Genomic DNA, 18963 nt, shown 5'->3' with positions numbered 1-18963 from the left:
AGGCTTTGCCTGCCCTTTGTGGTTAGCCTGGCTCACTCCTTTCACCTGTCTCATGGATATGCTCCAGTCTCCTTTAGCTAGATGACCCCATTTGTATCTGCATATTTACTCATGTGAGCAATGTGCTATATCATATATACTAGGTTACTTCCTCATTTTTCCCAACGTGACATGGTTGTGAAGTTTAATGCTGCTAATTTCTTTTGGAATTTAGAGTTTTTTTGGTTTTTTTTTTTTTAATTTAAAAGATCGTGGTTAAGTTAGGTGAGATTTCACTGTGTACTAAGTACTAGGCTAAGTATGTACACAAATCATTCCTTCATGCACTTAACCTTGGGAGTCATTCAAAATTGCTTCCCCATTTCACACGTGAGAAGACTGATAAAAAGTGAGTAATTTGACCAAAGTCTCAAATCCTCCCACTTCTGCCCACTCCCACTCTTCCACTTTGCAGGCATTTGCTCCTCGTGATTTTCCTGGGTATCCATGGCTGTTTAACTGTGCATCTCAGCAGTTTGGTTAGGAGCTGGTAAGACACCCTTTCCTCTATTAGGTCTGATGCTGTGCTGGCCTGGAGTTACGTACACTTCTACTGTAACTACAATTAGAAGATTAGGCATTATTCAAGTGCTTGCTTTGCCCTGATTTCTTCTCTTTTCCTTTTGGATTCTTGTAACTCCTTAGATGTTCTAAGCTATTACGATGTTGTTCTGAGACACTGCCTGAAGAAGTGTCTATTTTCCCTCAGTCCCCCTGAGTGTATCCTTTCTCTGACCTGACCTCTGGGCTCCCGCCTTTTCCTCTGCCACCTGTTTGCCAGTGAACTCCTTCAGTGTCTTTGTTTCAAGTAGGTGTTTTCAGCTCTGACATCTTTATTTAGTTTTTCTTTTACAGTCTTATCTCTTTGCTTGTTTCCTGTCTTTTCATTCATTTCATTTGTATTTTTCTTTTACTTCATAGAATACAATTTTATAGCTGCTGTAAGTCTCTGCTGATTAAAATTATTTTGGCATCTAGCCCTTGTTTATTTTTTATTTCCTTTGATAATAAATCAGATACCCTTGTTTATGGTGTTTGTTTGAGGCAGGTTCTTAACTGTGGCTCTGAGTGACTGAGAACTGGTTTACTATTCTTTGTGAAACAGTAGTTTGTGACTATCTACAAGACACTGGATATGTGATATGTGGAACTTGGGTTCTGTTGAAGTCCTGATAAATAAATTTAGCTTTGTTTTAGTAGACATTCAGCACAGTTACTTCTGATTATAAATTCCCATCTTTTAAAAAATTATTTTTAACGTATGCATGTGTGTTTTGCCTCTGTGTGTGTGTGTGTGTGTGTGTGTGTGTGTGTGTGTGTGTGTGTGCCCCACATGGATACAGTGCTTCCAAGACCAGAAGAGAGCACTGAATACTCTGAACCCAGAGTTGCAGACCAGGGACCCAACCTGTATCCTCTGTGAACGGAGCAAGCTCCTAACCACTGCACCACCCCTCCAGCCCCCTCCTCATCTCCTCTACTCAGTAATTCAGTTCTCAGTGCTCAGCATTTGCTATACTTTGCTGGTCCTGCTTTCTGTGTGTGTAGTTTAGAGAAATGCAAGTTGACGCATGAGTATTTTCACTTTTCCCCCTACTCTCCAGCTTCCCTGGCTCTCTGACCAGAATGCAATGGGGTTTCAGTTGACAGAAGAGCTTCTCCTTGGTAGCACTGGCCCTACCTTTCTGTGATATACCTTCCCATGGTTGAAACCTTCCACTGTCTTTAAAAGCTTTACCCGAAAACATAGAGTTCTAATCCTGCACATGAATTTGATCCTGTGTGTTTAAATGTTAAAATTAATCTGAGATTTAGATTTATCAGTTTTGTACATACATGTTTAAATACAATTAAATACATGAGCGCAGTTGTTTTTTAATCTATAGATTTTTATATTAATGAGCAAATGCTAATGTATGTATTATTTTCAAATTTTCATAATGTTTAACATACACTTTTCTTTTTCAGATGGCCTTCTGATTGTCGGTGTTCACTCAGCTAAGTTTCCAAATGAAAAGGTCCTGGACAACATCAAGAGTGCTGTCCTTCGGTACAACATCACCCACCCTGTGGTTAACGACACAGATGCTAGCCTTTGGCAGGAGCTTGAAGTCTCCTGCTGGCCAACACTGGTCATACTGGGACCCCGTGGAAACCTGCTGTTTTCTTTGATTGGAGAGGGTCACAAAGATAAACTGTTTTCATATACATCTATTGCTTTAAAGTATTACAAAGACAGAGGACAGATCAGAGATGGAAAAATTGGGATAAAACTCTTTAAAGAGTCTTTGCCGCCTTCACCATTGCTGTTCCCTGGCAAAGTAGCCGCAGACCCTACTACTGGTCGGCTGGTGGTAGCAGACACGGGGCACCACAGGATCTTGGTTCTTCAGAAGAACGGGCAGATTCAGTACAGTATTGGAGGTAAGGTTTGCTTCTAATCATGCTGCTTATTGATCAGTATGTAGTATATTTTTCAGTTTAAAAATAGCTCAATATAGAAAGGCAGCCTGAATTGCCATCTGACTTTATCACTAAGTTATTTTGTTATTTAGTCTGTGTGTCCAAGTTAACCTCCCTCTCCTCTTCAGAACAAACAAAACCCAGAAACTTCATGTCAAAAGGAGGAAATCATTAAGTTATATAATTTCTTAGGTATATTGTGTGTTTCATCTTGTTTTTTAATAAAAGTGTCACATTTATTTGTTCATATAAATATATACCAAGATTTTAGGTCAATGACATTTTAAGTGGGAATTTCATGTTTTCTTCTCTAACAAAATATGTCCATATAGTTTTCTAGACATGAACTCAGGACAGTGACCAAGAAACTTGATATTTACCCTATAAAGTAAACAGGCTAGGGTTTGTACGTATATTTACTTTTCTCTTGCTTCCCCCTTAAGAACTAACGGATACATCTAGACCCCTCCCCTTTCTTGCAAGCGCAGGCCATCTAGTTTTATAGCTCTCTGCCTTAGATGAGAACATGCCTCTAGCTTCTATCTGCATGAGTAGTAAAACCTCCCAAGTCCATTCAGACTAATCTGCTCATCTGGGCTGAACTGACAAACACAAATTAGTCAGAGGGAAAGCCACCCCTTATAGCCACTCCCACTTGATAGCACAGGACACACTACATATGGAAGTAGATTAAACGGCATCTCAAGCCACTGCTCATCGTGTGTGCTAAGATGTTCTCATCTCTCGTGTCATTGTTTATGGTTTTTGTTGGAGTATGCGTTGTTGTGTGAAGCTTTTAGTTTTTGGTTTGGGCTACATGGTATTTTCAATTTGAACAGTTATGACAATTGTTACTCGAAAAATGTCTTGGAATTTTAGTTTTGTGGTTTTGGTGTGTGCGGTCTATGCATGCTATGTGAGCCTGTGTGCTAACAAATGCACAGAAGCCAGAGGTGACACCGTGTGTCTTCCTCCATTGCTTTCCGCCTTATCCTTGGAAACAGGGTCTTCAGTGAACATGAAGCTGATTGGTGTGGCCTGGTTTGCTGCCCACTGAACTCCAGAGATTTGCTTGCTTTGCACCACGTTGTGTTGCTGTCACTCTTATTAAGATAGGGTAACTGTGAAGTCCTAGGTGGTCTCTGTAGATCAGACTGCCTCAGCTCACATAGACTTGCTTCCCGGGAGTAAGGGCATGTTTTGCCGTGGTTGGCTTCTTGTGTATGCTGGCAGTCCAAACACAGATCCTTGTGATTGCACATCATTACCCGAGGAGCCATCTTCCCACCCAGATTTTAATTGCTGTAACATTCAGAGTGATGTAGGTAAGTGCTCTTCTTTTTAACAGGGTCTTATATACACTTCTACTTGTCCTGTAACACTCTGTGTAGTTCAGGCTGCTCTGGAGCTCAGAGAGATCCACCTGCCTCTGCCTCTGCCTCTGCCTCTTGAGCTGGGATTAAGGGAATGTGTCACCATGCCCAGCCTAACAATATTCTTATGTATATGAGTACACTGTCACTGTCTTCAGACACACCAGAAGAGGGCATCGGATCCCATTACAGATGGTTGTGAGCCACCATGTGGTTGCTGGGATTTGAACTCCGGGCCTTTGAAAGAGCAGTCAGTGCTCTTAACCCCCGAGCCATCTCTCCAGCCCACAATATTCTTTTTAAACAAAAAACAACAGCAAATGGTATTTTCAAGTATGCCTCTAAAAATACTGCTAACTCTTAGTATCTTCTTTAACTTGGTGGTCTTTAGACAGAGCCTCTGTCTCTGTCTCAGGCTGGCCTGGACCTCACTGTATCCCAGACTTACTGAATTCACAGCAATCTTCCTGCGTCCAAAGTGTTAAGATTACAAGCATATGCCACCACACCCACCTAATATTATTTGTTGTTTGTTTGTTTGTTTGTTGTGTGTTGGGGAGTAGAAGGGTGCTTGTGTCTTCCTGCATAGAAGTCGGGACAGCTCTTAGGAGTCAGCTCTTTCCTTCCACCGTTATAGGTTAGAGTCAGACTCTGGTTGTCAGGCTTGGGAGCAAGCTCTTTTACTTGTAGAGCCAACTTGCTAGTCTCCCTAAGTTTTACAATAGAATTTTTTGGTCACATATTTTCAGGAAATACTGATTTCCTAGGACCTATCAGATTTCGTCAGGGGTAGTATAGTATTGTCAGGTTGCTCAGGCGTGTTCCTCTGGTAGTGTCTCGTGGAGATTCAGATGGTTGCTCTGCTCAGCATTTTCAGGTCTCAGCTACCATAGAGCTCTTCCCCATCCCCTTATTCTTCTCTGCATCAGCAATCGTAGTAACAGTAGCGGGGCAAACCACATCCCTGGCTTCCTTCTAAGCACACCGCCTGCATTTCCTTGTCTTCATCCCTACAGGACTTTAATCAGGGTATTATTAGGTATTATCAGTTCTACTTTACAGAAGTAAAACTAAGATATAAGCACGTACTCAGACCTCCAACTGGAGAAAGTTAGAGCTGGGAGTTCATGGCACCTGCATGCATTCCCTAGCCCTCTTCCTACTGTGTAAGACAGTGGGTGTTTGCAAAGCAGTTTCTGAGTGCTGCCCCAGAGGCCTGAGGAGCAGCAGTTGTACTGACTGTGTCAAGCTGTGCCTTCTTGGAGCTAGGCTGTTCCAAAACTTGAGAGGCCATCCATTAGGCCTGGGTGACTCTGTCTGTCTTAGAGTATGCACTGCTTAGTGACTGAGCCAGTCGGAGGGAGTGTCACCCTGGGCTTCTTGTCTTAAGAAGACAGGATGGCTCTCAAGGTGTAGGACTATTTATAATAGTTCAACTATGAGTATTTTTCTAGGGAAGGAATGTATGTATAATTTCATTTTATAGTCAGATTAGTCTGTTGTCCAAAATTGTTTTTAAAAAAATCATCCCTTTTGGGGCTAGAGAGATGGCCTGGCGGTTAGGGGCACTTGCTCTTTCAGAGGGCCTGGGTCAGTGATTCCAGGAGCTCTGATGCTGGCTTCTGACCTCTGTGGGGATCAGCACCCATGGTGCTTGTCACACACGCATGCAGGCAGCACACGTGTAAAATAAGTCAGGTTTAAAAATTATCCTTTTAGCTGCTGTACGGTTAAAGTTATTTTTAACTTTCTAGTATAGGTAACAGGTCTTTAAAAAGCTTTCAAAATTATTTTCTGCTGTATATGCTACTGAAGTGCACTAAGAACTATTACAGTATAAGCCCTGTCATTACCCAAAGTAGATAGAAACAGAAAGAGAGGAAAATAGCAAACGTTTTCATTTTAAAATTCTTTTAATTATTTAATTTTTTACGTGTATGATGTTTTGCCCGCACTATACTTGTGTAGTATCCTCGAAGGCCAGAAGAGGGCATCATGTCCTCCAGGACTAGTGTTCCTGAGCTGCCATGAGGGTGAACTCAGTCCTCTAGAGAAGGAGCCAACACTCTAACTGCTGGGCCATCTGTCCAGCCCCACATTTTCATTTTAAAATAAAAATACTGAAATACTATGTTATTTATTTTTAAAAGATCCCAGCATTAAATGCAAATTTTAAAATCATTTATTTGGAAGATATTATTTTGAGTTTCTTTTTTAATGTGAAAAAAAATCTCATGACTGTCTTGTCTTTTAGGACCTAATCCTGGAAGGAAAGATGGGGTGTTTTCAGAGTCGTCTTTTCATTCTCCACAGGGTGTAGCTATCGCAGATAATGTCATCTATGTGGCCGACACCGAAAACCACCTTATAAGAAAGGTAATCTCCAGTCTAAGTTAAAGTTTTAATAGTTATAGTCAAGATACCCTGATGTTTATCAGGAGTCCAGGGTCATCCTTGGTTACATACAAGTCGGAGGCCAGGCTGGCCTACATGAGACCTGTATTAAGGACAAGAAAGGGTAGGAGGAAGGGAGGAAGGGAAGGAAAAAAGATGCATTAAGGTTTCAGAGAAATTCCCTGTCAATATACTCTTATACAAAGTTGGACTTCAAAGACTATTTCTAGAGAATTTTTTAAACAAATGGAATTTATTAAAAGTGTTTTGTATGCTTCATTTATTCTGTCTTAGTCACAGGAATGATATGACTGTCATATTCCATTATAGATAAACCTAATTCTCTTAAACATTTCCTACCAATACTGATTTTGACTACAGTCTACTGATTGTTAATTATTGTCAACTTGAACAATAACTAACCAAAGTGCATATGATCTCCCTTGTTAGGTAATCACAGTGCGTCCAGTACTTCACTTTTATTCAACACTGACATTTGTCTGTACTTGACAGTCATCACACAGTGCACATATAATAGCAAGGATGTATCTAGAATGTGATAAAATCTTAGTAAAGGTATTGTATTTTCTTTGCTGCCGAGTAGGATCTGGCCTGTTAAATATCCAATAGATATTCGTTAAGTAAGTATATTACAAGTTATATATATTTAATGAAACATTTTTTGTGGATTTATTTTTATAAATATATATTGTGACTTAAAGAATTAAAGAAGATGTGGGGTTTTTTGTTGTTGTTTGTTTGTTAGTCTTGGGAACTTCTAGATACTTAAATATGCTGATATACTGTTGCCAAGATAGGGAGGACACTTATTTGGATACTAAACCTAATTTATGCAGAACTTTGTTAACATTGCCGTGTGTCGGTTATGGAAAAATGGTATGGTTTTAATTACTGGGCTCTTTTTTTTTCTTTTTTTCGGAGCTGGGGACCGAACCCAGGGCCTTGCGCTTGCTAGGCAAGCACTCTACCACTGAGCTAAATCCCCAACCCCTGTACTGGGCTCTTAAAAGTTGGTTCTTCTAAATAATTTTTTAAATTTAATTAATTAATTAATTAATTAATTAATTTTTTACTTATTCACTTTACATCCTGCTCACTGCCCCATTCCCGGTCACCCTTTCCATAATCCTTCCCCCACCTCCGTCCTCCCCCCACTTATCCTCTAAGTGGATGGGGGGTTCCCCCTGGGTATACCTCAACCCTGGCACTTCAAGTCTCTGTGAGGCTAGGCTCTTCCTCTCCCACAGAGGCCAGACAAGACAACCTAGCTACAAGAACAAATTCCACTTATAAGCAACAGCTTTTGGGATAGCCCCTCCACCCCCTCCAGTTGTTTGGGACCCACATGAAGTCCAAGCTGCATATCTTCTACATATGTATGGGGAGGCCTAGGTCCAGCCCATCTATGTTCTTTGGTTGTTGGTTCAGACTCTGAGAGCCCCAAGGGTCAGTTGGTCTTCCTGTGGGGTTCCTATTCCCTTCCGGGCCTGTAATCCTTCCCCCTATTCTTCTATAAGAGTTCCCAAGCTCCATCCATTGTTTGGCTGTGGGTGTCTGTATCTGTTTGAATCAGCTGCTGGGTGGAGCCCCTCAGAAGACAATGTGTCCCTGTCTGCAAGCATAATAGAGCATCATTAATAGTGTTAGGGATTGGTGCTTGCCCACAGGATGGGTTTCAAGTTGGGCTGGTTATTGGTTGGACATTACCTCAGTCTCTGCTCCCCAAGCAAGTAAAAGATCTGTATGACAAGAACTTCAAGTCCCTGAAGAAAGAAATTGAAGAAGATCTCAGAAGACGGAAAGATCCCCCATGCTCATGGATAGGTAGGATTAACGTAGTGAAAATGGCCATCTTACCAAAAGCAGTCTACAGATTCAGTGCAATTCCCATCAAAATTGCACCCTAATTTTTTATGGACCTTGACAGAACAATACTCAGTTTCATATGGAAAAACAAAAACCCCAGGATAGCCAAAACAATTTTGAACAATAAAAGAACTTTGGGAGGAATCACCATCCCTGACCTCAAGCTGTGCTATAGAGCAATAGTGATAAAAAAACAAAAACAAAAAACAAACAAAAACTTGCATAGTGTTGGTACAGAAACAGAAACATTGATCAATGGAATCAGATCATAGAACCAGAAACAAACTCACACAGCTATGGACACTTGATTTTTTTTTTCTTTTTTCTTTTTTTTTGGAGCTGGGGACTGAACCCAGGGCCTTGTGCTTGCTAGGCAAGCGCTCTACCACTGAGCTAAATCCCCAAGTCCTGGACACTTGATTTTTGATAAGGAAGTCAAACAAAGAGTCTTTAACAGATGGTGCTAGTTTAGCTGGATCTCTGCATGTAGAAGAATGAATTGATTCATGTTACCCTACACAAAACTCAAGTCCACTGGGATCAAGAACTCTAGCATAAAACTGGATACAGTGTAGCTCATAAAAGACAAAGTGGGGAAGAGCCTCGAATGCATTGGTACAGAAGACAACTTCTGAGTGTTCACCAATGGCCCAGGCTCTAAGTTCAACAATTGATAAATGTGACTTCATAAAATTGAAAAGCTTCTATAAGGTAAAAGACACTGTCAATAGGACAAAATGGCAACCTACAGATCGGGTATGGATCTTAACCAACCCTACATCTGACAGAGGGCTAATATTCAAAATTTCCAAAATGCCAAGAAATTAGACATCAACAACCCAAATGGGGTATAGAACAAAGCAGGGAATGCTCAACAGAGGAATCTTGAAGGGCTGAGAAGCACCTAAAGAAATGTTCACAGCCCTCAGTCATCAGGGAAATGCAAATCAAAACAGCTCTGAGATTCCACCTCACACCAGTCAGAATGGCTAAGATCAGAAACTCAAGGGACAGCAGACATTGACGAGGATGTGTAGCAAAGGGAAAACTTCTCCTTTGCTGGTGGAAGTACAAACTTATACAACCACTTTGGAAATCAATTTGGTAGTTTCTCAGAAAACTGGGAATAGTTTTACCTCAAACTCAGCTATACCACTCCTAAGCATGTATCCAAAAGATGCTCCAACATCCCACAAAGACATGTGCTCAACTATGTTCATAGCAGCTTTATTCCTAATAGTCAGAAACTGTGAACCTAGATGTCCCTCAGCTGAAGAATGGATAAAGAGTAGTTTTCTCTGGGAGTTATTTCTGTAATTGTCAGTTATAGATGTCTGATGATTCACTGCAGTAGAGAGACCAACCTCAGAAATGCTTGTCCTTCATGACTTGTGCCCTGTTCTCCTGCTTCACAACTTGCAGTTTTCGAGTGTTGGACAAGGTGCTGCATTCATGCCTGTTCATTGAAGTAATGTGACCACACAAGTACTGGGTTTCTACAGTCAGGGTCCATTCTGAGTGACGTGACTTAAGTGTGTTGTTCCTTCCTTTTTCTTCCGCACAAAGAGTTACTGTATTTTATTTTGAAGATCGTGTTTGCAGAGGTCTAAGCTCATTACCCTCTTACATTCACACACAAAAACATCATCGCTCCACGTACGCCCTCCCTTTGTCTAGAGTGTTTTTTTTTTACTAACCTATAGATCTCATGTCTCCTTTCCTCACTCCACGGGCCATGCATTTCCTCACCTGAGCCAACTGTAGATAACCACTTTAATATGTTATCTGTGTATGACCCTAAGTATCACTGTCCTGTACACATGGTCATCTTAGTGACTTTAACGTGGCACATACTAGGAAGTTCACCATTGAATATAGAACTCACTAGTTTCCAATCAGTTTAGCAGGCTTTGCAGTCATAACTTTACAGTGTTTTTAGAATATTTTAGCTCCAAAATAAGAATTGTCACACAAAGATAATTACCTTTCCCATTTTTAGGTAATCAGTTGCCTATTGATAGGCCCTTACTGGGCTTTTCACACGAGTACAGAAGAGTCCTGTAATAGATGATTTCTTCTTCAATCTTGCTTGATATTGTAAGTTCCTCTGTGAGGTAGTATGTGGGTAATTCATTCCTTTTTACTACTAGAATGAGAGGAACAAATTGAATATGTGCATGACAAGTCATCTGTAACTAGCCTTCTAAGACATTGTGTTTCAAACACTCTGTATGTTCTGTTGAACTGTTCGCATATTGAAAGCAAAAGTAACATGCATTAAATAAATGATGTACTGAATTTTTTGTAGATAGACTTAGAAGCTGAGAAGGTGAGCACTGTAGCTGGCATCGGTGTTCAAGGGACAGATACGGAAGGCGGTGAGGAGGGAGACAAGCAGCCCATCAGCTCCCCGTGGGACGTTGCACTTGGGACCTCAGGTATGCAGCTGAACACCAAGTGCCAGCACATGCTGCTCGTAAACATAGGATCTTTAACAAGTTCTTTTGTGTGGGCACTTGTGGCACATGCCTTTAATCCCACTCTGAAGAAAAAGGCAGGCAGATCTCTGGGTTTGAGGTCAGGCTGGTCTACCAAGTGAGTTCCAGGACTGCCAGAGCTACACCGAGAAAGCCTGTTTCAAACCAACCAAACAAAAAGAAACCAAAGCAAAGCAAAGCAAAAAAAAAAAAGGAAATGAAAAGATAAGAAAAGAAAAACAAGAAAAACTCTTTTCCAATTTTTTAATTAAAATATTCTTGAAATGTTAATTATGTATCTTGTTTTATATATTTGTACGTAAGGCTTGGAGAGCAAAGGCAGCCATAATATATGCAAATAGAATACATTATCTATAACATTACATTATATTTTACAAAAAACGATAAACATGGCTGGTTAGCTGGCTCGCTCCTGTATTGGTGCTCAGTGTGCACTAAGCTCTAATTTAAACAGTTTCTTCTGACTGAATCTTCTAATTGGTGTATTTATCATTATTCTTAAACTGACAGGGTTGTGGTTTCAGAAACCACAAAGATTATTCATGGCTACCTATCATTTAATAACCTTACTCTAAGTGAAAGAGAAACAGATGTGGAAGAGAAAACTACCTTATCTTCTTCACTCTTAAAAAATGTCCAAATGTGGAAATAGGATAGCATCTTTTGATTAATTAAAAAATGTTACCCTAAAGAGTCAGGCAGTCGCTGATAACAGATGAGACATGCTGTCTTTGTGTCACGTTGCTGTATGAACATAGTAAAGAAACACCAGTGTCTCATCATCGGTCCTCAGTGCTGAGGTTTTTGTCTGTATCCAGTATCAGACATAGAAAGAGTAGAGTCCATGGGAACTGGAATTTGAAACTAAGTGGTCTCTGTGATCTTCTTGGCGTATTCTGAGAATTCTTGCTCTACTATGTCAGTGCCATCTCTGAAGAGAGGGGAAACTATGCTTTATATGTAAGGTTAGTGGGGTCAACAGAAACACGAGTCACACAGGCAAAAGTTAAAAGTCAGACGACAGGGATCCATGCTTTACCCACCATGAGTCTGTGGAAAGCGTGATTCTGATAAATATATATAATACTCATTTACATTTAGATGTGCATATTTATTTCATATTACTTATAAAGTGAAAGATAAATACAGAACCAGAAATGTTCAACTTACAGCATTTCTATCAAAATTTGCTTTGCTTAAAATTATGCTTGAAATGACAGTATTTATTGAGTTAGACATACATAATGGCCAAGGAGTATTTAAAGTTTCATCCAGGCTGAAAGCTTCCCAGTTACTCCTCATGGTACTGCTGGTTGTTTATCTCTGTGTTGAGAATACATCCATCTTACTCCTAAGAGAAATCCTAACTTTACTGACAAGTATTGTTAGGTTCTAAGTTAAGGGATCTGCTTTTGAAGAGACACATCTTTATTAACCCTAGTTTTCAAGTCCTGCTTTAACTCAGCTCATGTCTCTCTCTGCATTTAACCAAATTCTGTGAACATCTTGTAGTGGTTTGAATGAGAAAGGCTTCATAAAGTCGCACCTGAATGTTTGGTTCCTTGTGGGTAGAACTGTTTGGGAAGGATTAGGAGCTGTGGTCTTGTTGGAGGAGGTGTCAATGGGGGTAGGGTTTGAGATTTCAAAAGCCCATGTCCTTCCCACTTAGTTCTTGTTCTCTCGTTCTCTCTTCTCTCTCTCTCTCTCTCTCTCTCTCTCTCTCTCTCTCTCTCTCTCTCTCTTTCTCCCTGCTCTCTCTCTCTCTCTCTCTCTCTCTCTCTCTGTATGTCTCTTTCTGTCTGTCTGTCTCTCTCTTTCTGCCTCTTGCTTATGGATCAAATGCAAATACCCAGTTACTGATTCAGCACCATTCCTGTCTGCCTCTGCTGTGTACCTGCTATGATGATCATGAACTTTAATCTTCTGAAACTGTAAGCAAGGCCCCCTCCCCTCAATAAATTCCTTCTTTAAGTTACTTTGGTCACAGTGCCTCTTCACAGCAATAGAACAGTAAAATTGGCATATGTCACTCCAGAAAATGGGCAAGAGAAGTAGTCTTGAATGCACTTAAGTGTTGGCTGCCCAGAAAGTGTGGTTCGAATGCTGCCTGAAGGACCTGTTCTCAGTGGTCACACTATTTCTAGAGTTATCTATGAACTAGCTAATCTGGGTATCTATACTAAGTCTTTGGTGTGTAGACTTTATTAAAATTGCTGAGGAGCCCCAGAAATCTTAATTAAAATTTGGGACAATTGTTTGAATTTTTAAAAGACTTGCAAAGTGATATGTTACCCAAAACATCTTCATAACTAAAGCTTTGAATTACTTTAGAGTCCTAACCTTTCTTTTGTATTCTTATTGGTCTTTAACTTTCTTATTCTAAGTTTTATGTCATTAAGATTGTTTCTTTGTTTTGTTGTAAGCTCCAGGGATCATTTGTGAAACTGAAGAAGATGGAATTTAGTAGACTATGTCTTTTCAGAGCCGGTTGAGCCTAATTGTCGATCTGGCCCAGCGGTTCTCAACCTTCCCAATGCTTTAATACGGTTCCTCGTATTGTGATGACTCCCAACTATAACATTGCTTTTGTAGCTACTTCTCGACTGTAATTCTGCTACTGTCATGACTTCTAATGTAAATATCCCATATGCAGATATCACTACCCACAGGTTGAGAACTGCTAATCTAGATAGTCCAAAAAAAAAAAAAAATTGATGACTTATAAAATATCCGTATTTTAAGAAACAAAACATACAATTCAAAGTCAGTTTCTTTTTTTGTTGTAGTTGGGTTTTAAGACCCCATTTCACCAAGTACTTATATGTAACCAAGCTACCTTAGCATGGGGTGCTTGTGTTTGTAGCTGTGTACCACCATATCCAGCTAGCCAGTCTCCTGTGTGAAAATAGGGCTTTTTCTTCAAGCAGTTTCTTCTGGCTTTTTTTTCCCCCACCTCAGATAAATCATTTTTATTTTCTCAAAGCATGGTGAGAGTTTTTGAATACATGTAAAGAAATAAATATGAGGGCTGAAAATAATTACATTTCCACATATTCGGCACTTGACTTAGCTACTTGCCTCTATTGTATCTTCTTTTAAAGTGTTCTTCTACTCAAAGTGTGAACAGTCTTTCCATTCCTATTTCAGTACTGTGTGTCTATTTCAATTATAAGGTCACGCACGTAACCGCTCAAGCAGATGCTGGAGTAAATACTTGGATGCTTCAGCAGCCCAGGAAAGAGCTTCTTAAGCTCTTTTTCTAATGCTTCAGAAATGTTATAAAACTTTGTTAAATTCTATCATAATTCATGAAAGTGAGAAGACAGAATTATCAGGAAGAAAACATGAAAAATGGGTTGCTTTGTAGTATCTTTAAATGGTGTATTCTATCCAGTATACATCAATGGAACACAGCTACCCAGAACTATATATAGATAAGTATCAGGAGTGTAAGAAAGGAACCTCTGTTGAGTTTTGTGTAGAAGTTACATGAAGATACATGAAGCATCAGGAGATGCACCCACACAGATTTACACTTAAGAGAAATAAATGAAAAAGATAAAATTCTACACTGGCGACTTCTGAAAGGAGAGGGAACTTGTGATCATAGAGGCATGCTTAGAGTCTCCAGATGATGCTGTTCCTCGGGTGTGTACATGCATGTGCAGACAGGTGTGTACATGCATGTGCAGACAGGATTTACTTAGTTACATTTCTCTATCACATGTATAGGTAAACAAAAAGAATGGCAAGTAACAGATGATAACTGCTGAATGTGTACTTGACTGAGAATTTCAGCTTAGGGAAAAAAGACTTAAGGGGCTGGAGAGATGGCTCAGCGGTTAAGAGCACTGACTGCTCTTCCAGAGGTTCTGAGTTCAATTCCCAGCAACCACACGGTGGCTCACAACCATCTATAAAAAAGATTTGATACCCTCTTCTGGATGTAGGTATACATGCAGACAGAGCACATACAGAAAAAGAAAAGAAATAGACTGAAAAATGCTTAGTTATTCTAAATACATTTGTAATTGTAAACGTGTATTTTAAATGGCTATGTACATTTGACTTAATTGTGCACCTGCTGCAATCAAGTAAACATAATTTTGCAGAAGTAAATTCCACCTTATCACCTTTAATATGATAACTTCTCTCTGAGATAGTGGTGTCTATGATAGATTCATCTTTTACCAACTTATTTTTAAAAAGGTGTTTCTCTTCTCTCTTGACTCTGCTGACGCCAGACAATAGCATATAAAGCACTTTATCAGAGAGGTCAGGCCTGCCAACCTGAGTGCTTCATTTGGTCCCTGTCAGAATCAGTTCTAGAAAGGATTCTGTGCTTAAATCCCATTAACCTTCCTTGACTCCAATCAGCATCTTCCCTTGATACAAACCCCCTTTTCTTACATCTCCTTTAATGGTTGGAATCCAGCATGAATGTGCTCAGCTGAGAGTCTGTAGACAAAATACAGTTTCGCACTTACATGCTTAGATGATCTATCACATGACAGCTCTAAAATACCAGGAAACATTTTTGTTTTAAATGTAATCCACTGATGCAGGCATGTTTAAAGGGATTTATGCATTGTGACCCGTGTACTTTTATTTTGAAAGACAGTTGTACTTTTGAAAATTTGATAGATTCTTTTTATATAATAACTTAATTGAATTTTTTTCATATAATATACTCGGACCATGCTTCCTCCTCTCCCAACTTCTCCTAGGTCCTCCCCAGCTCTCCATTCCCTTTCTTTTTTTACTTTAAAAAACAAGCAGGTCAACAACAACACACACACACACACACACACACACACACACACACACACAATCATATTAATAAACCACAAAATCAGAAATCATGTTATATAAACAAAAGACTAATAAGACGAAAAGAAAAAAAAAAACCCAAACAAAACAAAATGAGACATAAGGCGTCTGTAAACCATTGGGATGGTTTGTGTTGGGCATCTGTTGCTGGGCATGGGGCCCACCCTCAAGTGTGGTTTGTATATCTAGTGAGAGTCCATTGGCGAAAACTGACTTTTCCTTAGCAAGTGTCAGTTGCAGATAGCTTCTTAGTTAGGGGTGGGAGCCCCAAGTCTGCTTCCCACTCAGTGCTGGGCCCCATCTGGTTTGAACCTGTACAGTCCTGTTCTGCCACTGCCCCTGTGAGTTCCTATGTGCACAGCCCTGTTGTGTGAGGAGGACAGTGTGCCCTAGAGCCATCCACCCCCCATCCTTCCCTCCATCCCTCCCTCCCCTCTGGCTCTTACAATCTTTCCACCTCTCCTCTGCAGGATCTCTGAGGCCTGAAGGGAAGGTCTCAATGAAGAACGTATTCAGGACCAAGAGCTCCTAAGTCTCTTACTCTGCATATTGTTTCAGTGCTCTATGCTAGTTCCCATTAATCGCAGGAGGAAGCTTCTCTGTCAGAATATTTTTACTATCCTGTTTCAAGTTAATGAGGTAAAATGTAGAAATAGCAAATTTTATTCTTGCTCTATAGATGTGTGTTTTTTTAAAAGTGTGTACAGACAATCCTGCAACTCTGACCACAGTCAGGGTCACCCCAGAGTTTCCTCTTTGCTCAGTCTCCCCACGTCACCACACATTCACTAGCCGCGGGCAGCAATGGTTTTGTATTCCTCCCAAGCTCTTTGTGACTGACTTCCACGGGAGGGGTGGTGCTTTCATGACCCCTGTGTAGTTGGCTGTTCCTTGCTGAGAGTCGTCCGTTGTGTGGCTCACCTCAGCGTCTCTGGTTGCTAAAAGTTTTAAATAACGTACCACTTCCACTAATGTTTGCGGCTTCTGTTTGTGGTGATCATTCATTTGCTTCTCTTGGGTGAATGCCTAGGAGTGTTATTGTAAAAATATAAAAAATAAAATAAGTAGGGTTGTCTTTTATCCCTAGGTCAGGCTCTCTGAGCCTGGCAGCAGTATCTCTACCTATCTAGTACCCAAGGTGGTTTCCATGCCAGAAACACATCCCAACTCCATGGTGGCCCAGACCAGCCACCCCACACTTTCTTACACTTAAATTGGTACACATGAAAGACCACACAACTCAATAACCTTAGATCCAATTGATAAGATATAATTGGCCACCTAAACATGCAGAGCCCACCCAGTACCATCCATCCCTTATGAACATAAATCGACTTGTAAATATATAGAGTGGAATCTTAATGCCACCTGCCATGGCTTCTCGCCCTCTCCCTCCTGTCTTTTCTCCTTCCGTTCCAGTCTCTTCCTCTTCCTTCAAACTTCTCTCCCACCCATCCTTCCTTCTCCTCCAATGACAGGCCTCCTTCTATCCTGTACCTGCCCCTCACCCTGTATTTTACAAATTCATTGGGGAGGTTCTGGTGAAGTCACCTAATTCCTGTGTACATGACTAGATTGCTGTCCTTGAGGCAGTGGAATTAGTATCAAAATACAGATAACTCCAGGGCAAACCACAACATAGGAATGAAATTGATTGCCATTTTTCTCCAAGTGGCTGTTTTCTTCAGTCCCAAGCATGGACTTGAATCATTGTTCCTGCCTGTTTAGTTCAAATTTCTTTTAAACAAGTTGTCTTAGTTTGGGTTTTATTGTTGTGAAGAGACACTATGATCAAAGCATCTCTTATAAGGGACAGTGTTTAACTGGGGCTGACTTGTAGTTTCAGAGGTTGAGTCCATTATCATCACGGTGGGAAGCATGGCAGTGTGCAGGCAAACGTGTGCTGGAGGAGCCAAGAGCCCTACATCTTGATCCGAAGGCAGTCAAAAGGAGACTGGCTTCTCTGTACTGGGCAGAGCTCGAGCATTAGGAGAAGCCCTCAAAGCCCACCTACACAGTGACACACTTCCCAATAGGACCACTCCCTGGGCCAAGCATATTTAAACCACCACACCAGTTATGCTGACTTCTTGCCCTTTTCTGAGCTGAGAAAATGTTGACCCTTCCTTTCAGAGGATTCTTTGGCTTAATAGGTAACTTACCTTGGGTTGATACATAGTTTCCGAGCCGGCTGCTCATTGTTCTCTTGATTTTTAGATGTAAAGTATGTTTTTCTTTGGTTGCTTCCAAGCCTTTGCTTTTGGTGTCAGCCATTTAGCAGTTGATCCTGAGTTACCCCATCTGGACTGCTGTGGTGTGGTGATGTCTTCCTCCTTCATTGTTTTCAAGGAATCCTCTGGGGTCTCCACACATCCTCACTTTTCGTTCCTGCTTTTCTGAACCTCCAGAGACTGAGCTCACCTTCCTCAGGGTTATGTCCCAGAGCCTTGGCACATTCTCTCCTTCCTTCACTTCCCTTTCCTGCTGCAGTAATTCCTCTTGATCCGCCCCCAGGGAGACTGATCCTTTCCTTGACTGTGTCAGAAGATGGCCCTGTTTTGAAGGGTTCTTCATTTTTAGTATCATGCCTTTAAAGAAAAATGGTGTTTCTGCTTTGCTCTTGGTTTCAGGTTCTGTCTCTACAGAAGTTTCCCTCTTCTCTGTCCATAACAGACTAAGTCGGAGTATCAGCCCAATACTTTTGAATTTTGTGCTTCAAAGATGGATGTTGTGGTCATCCACATCGCCTCTTCTTTCTCTTCTCCTCTGTTTGCTTTCATGTTTGTCTTCTCACTAACTACGTCCTTCATCTTGAATAGAACTAACTGTAAAGGCTGAGATAAGTAATACTGTGTAATGCTGGGGAAGCTGCATGGCTGGGTTTTCTTATTATGAAGATTACTATGTGCTTAGAAGCCTTCCAGGTCTTCTAGTTGGGCTGGTTGAATGGCTGGTGGGCAGTGGGGTGTAGCTAGCTGCCTGGGTCTGTCTTCTTGGTGGCAGTCTTTACCCTCAGGGTTCAGTTCTGTCGTCCCAGTACACAGAGCCATATCATGGCTGTCTGTATGCTTGCCTCTAGAACAGACCTTTGCTGTTTAGTCCTTTGCACTTGGCCGTCCTTGGCACTCCACAGTATTGAGGAGACCTCGCACCCTGCTCCCCCAGCAGAGTCCTTCACAGCAGCATGGGGCTTCTCCCCTGTGCCCCGCCTAACACCATAGCTGCAGTCCGTCTTCTCCGGAGTCTGCGGCGACACATCACTGCTTTTCCCTGGAGGCACAGGGCAGCTTTATGAGAGCTTTCAGAATTGTGGAAACCCATGTTTACACTACAGATTTCACAAAGGCCAGCAGAAGGGTGCTCATCAGTTTTTTTCAAAGCTGGAGTGTTTTTCTTATTTATTTTATTGAACTTATTCCTATTTTTAAACTATTTTAGTAATCTTTGTTGATAATTATGTTTTACCTTCTAAAAACCTT

General features: G+C 40.9%; 1 protein-coding gene across 1 annotated transcript in view; it reads left to right on the top strand.

Annotated features, from left to right (window-relative positions):
• Window positions 1-18963, top strand: part of Nhlrc2 (NHL repeat containing 2) — a 50257-nt gene that overhangs the window by 16654 nt on the left and 14640 nt on the right. The window contains exons 3-5 of the mRNA XM_032892262.1: window positions 2008-2463; window positions 6130-6251; window positions 10465-10594. Of these exons, the coding sequence (XP_032748153.1) occupies window positions 2008-2463; window positions 6130-6251; window positions 10465-10594 (708 nt within the window). The remainder of the gene's footprint in view (window positions 1-2007; window positions 2464-6129; window positions 6252-10464; window positions 10595-18963) is intronic.

Source organism: Rattus rattus, chromosome 2 (assembly GCF_011064425.1).
Source record: "Rattus rattus isolate New Zealand chromosome 2, Rrattus_CSIRO_v1, whole genome shotgun sequence".
NCBI lineage: Eukaryota > Metazoa > Chordata > Mammalia > Rodentia > Muridae > Rattus > Rattus rattus.
This window is presented reverse-complemented; position numbering and strand designations above follow the sequence as displayed.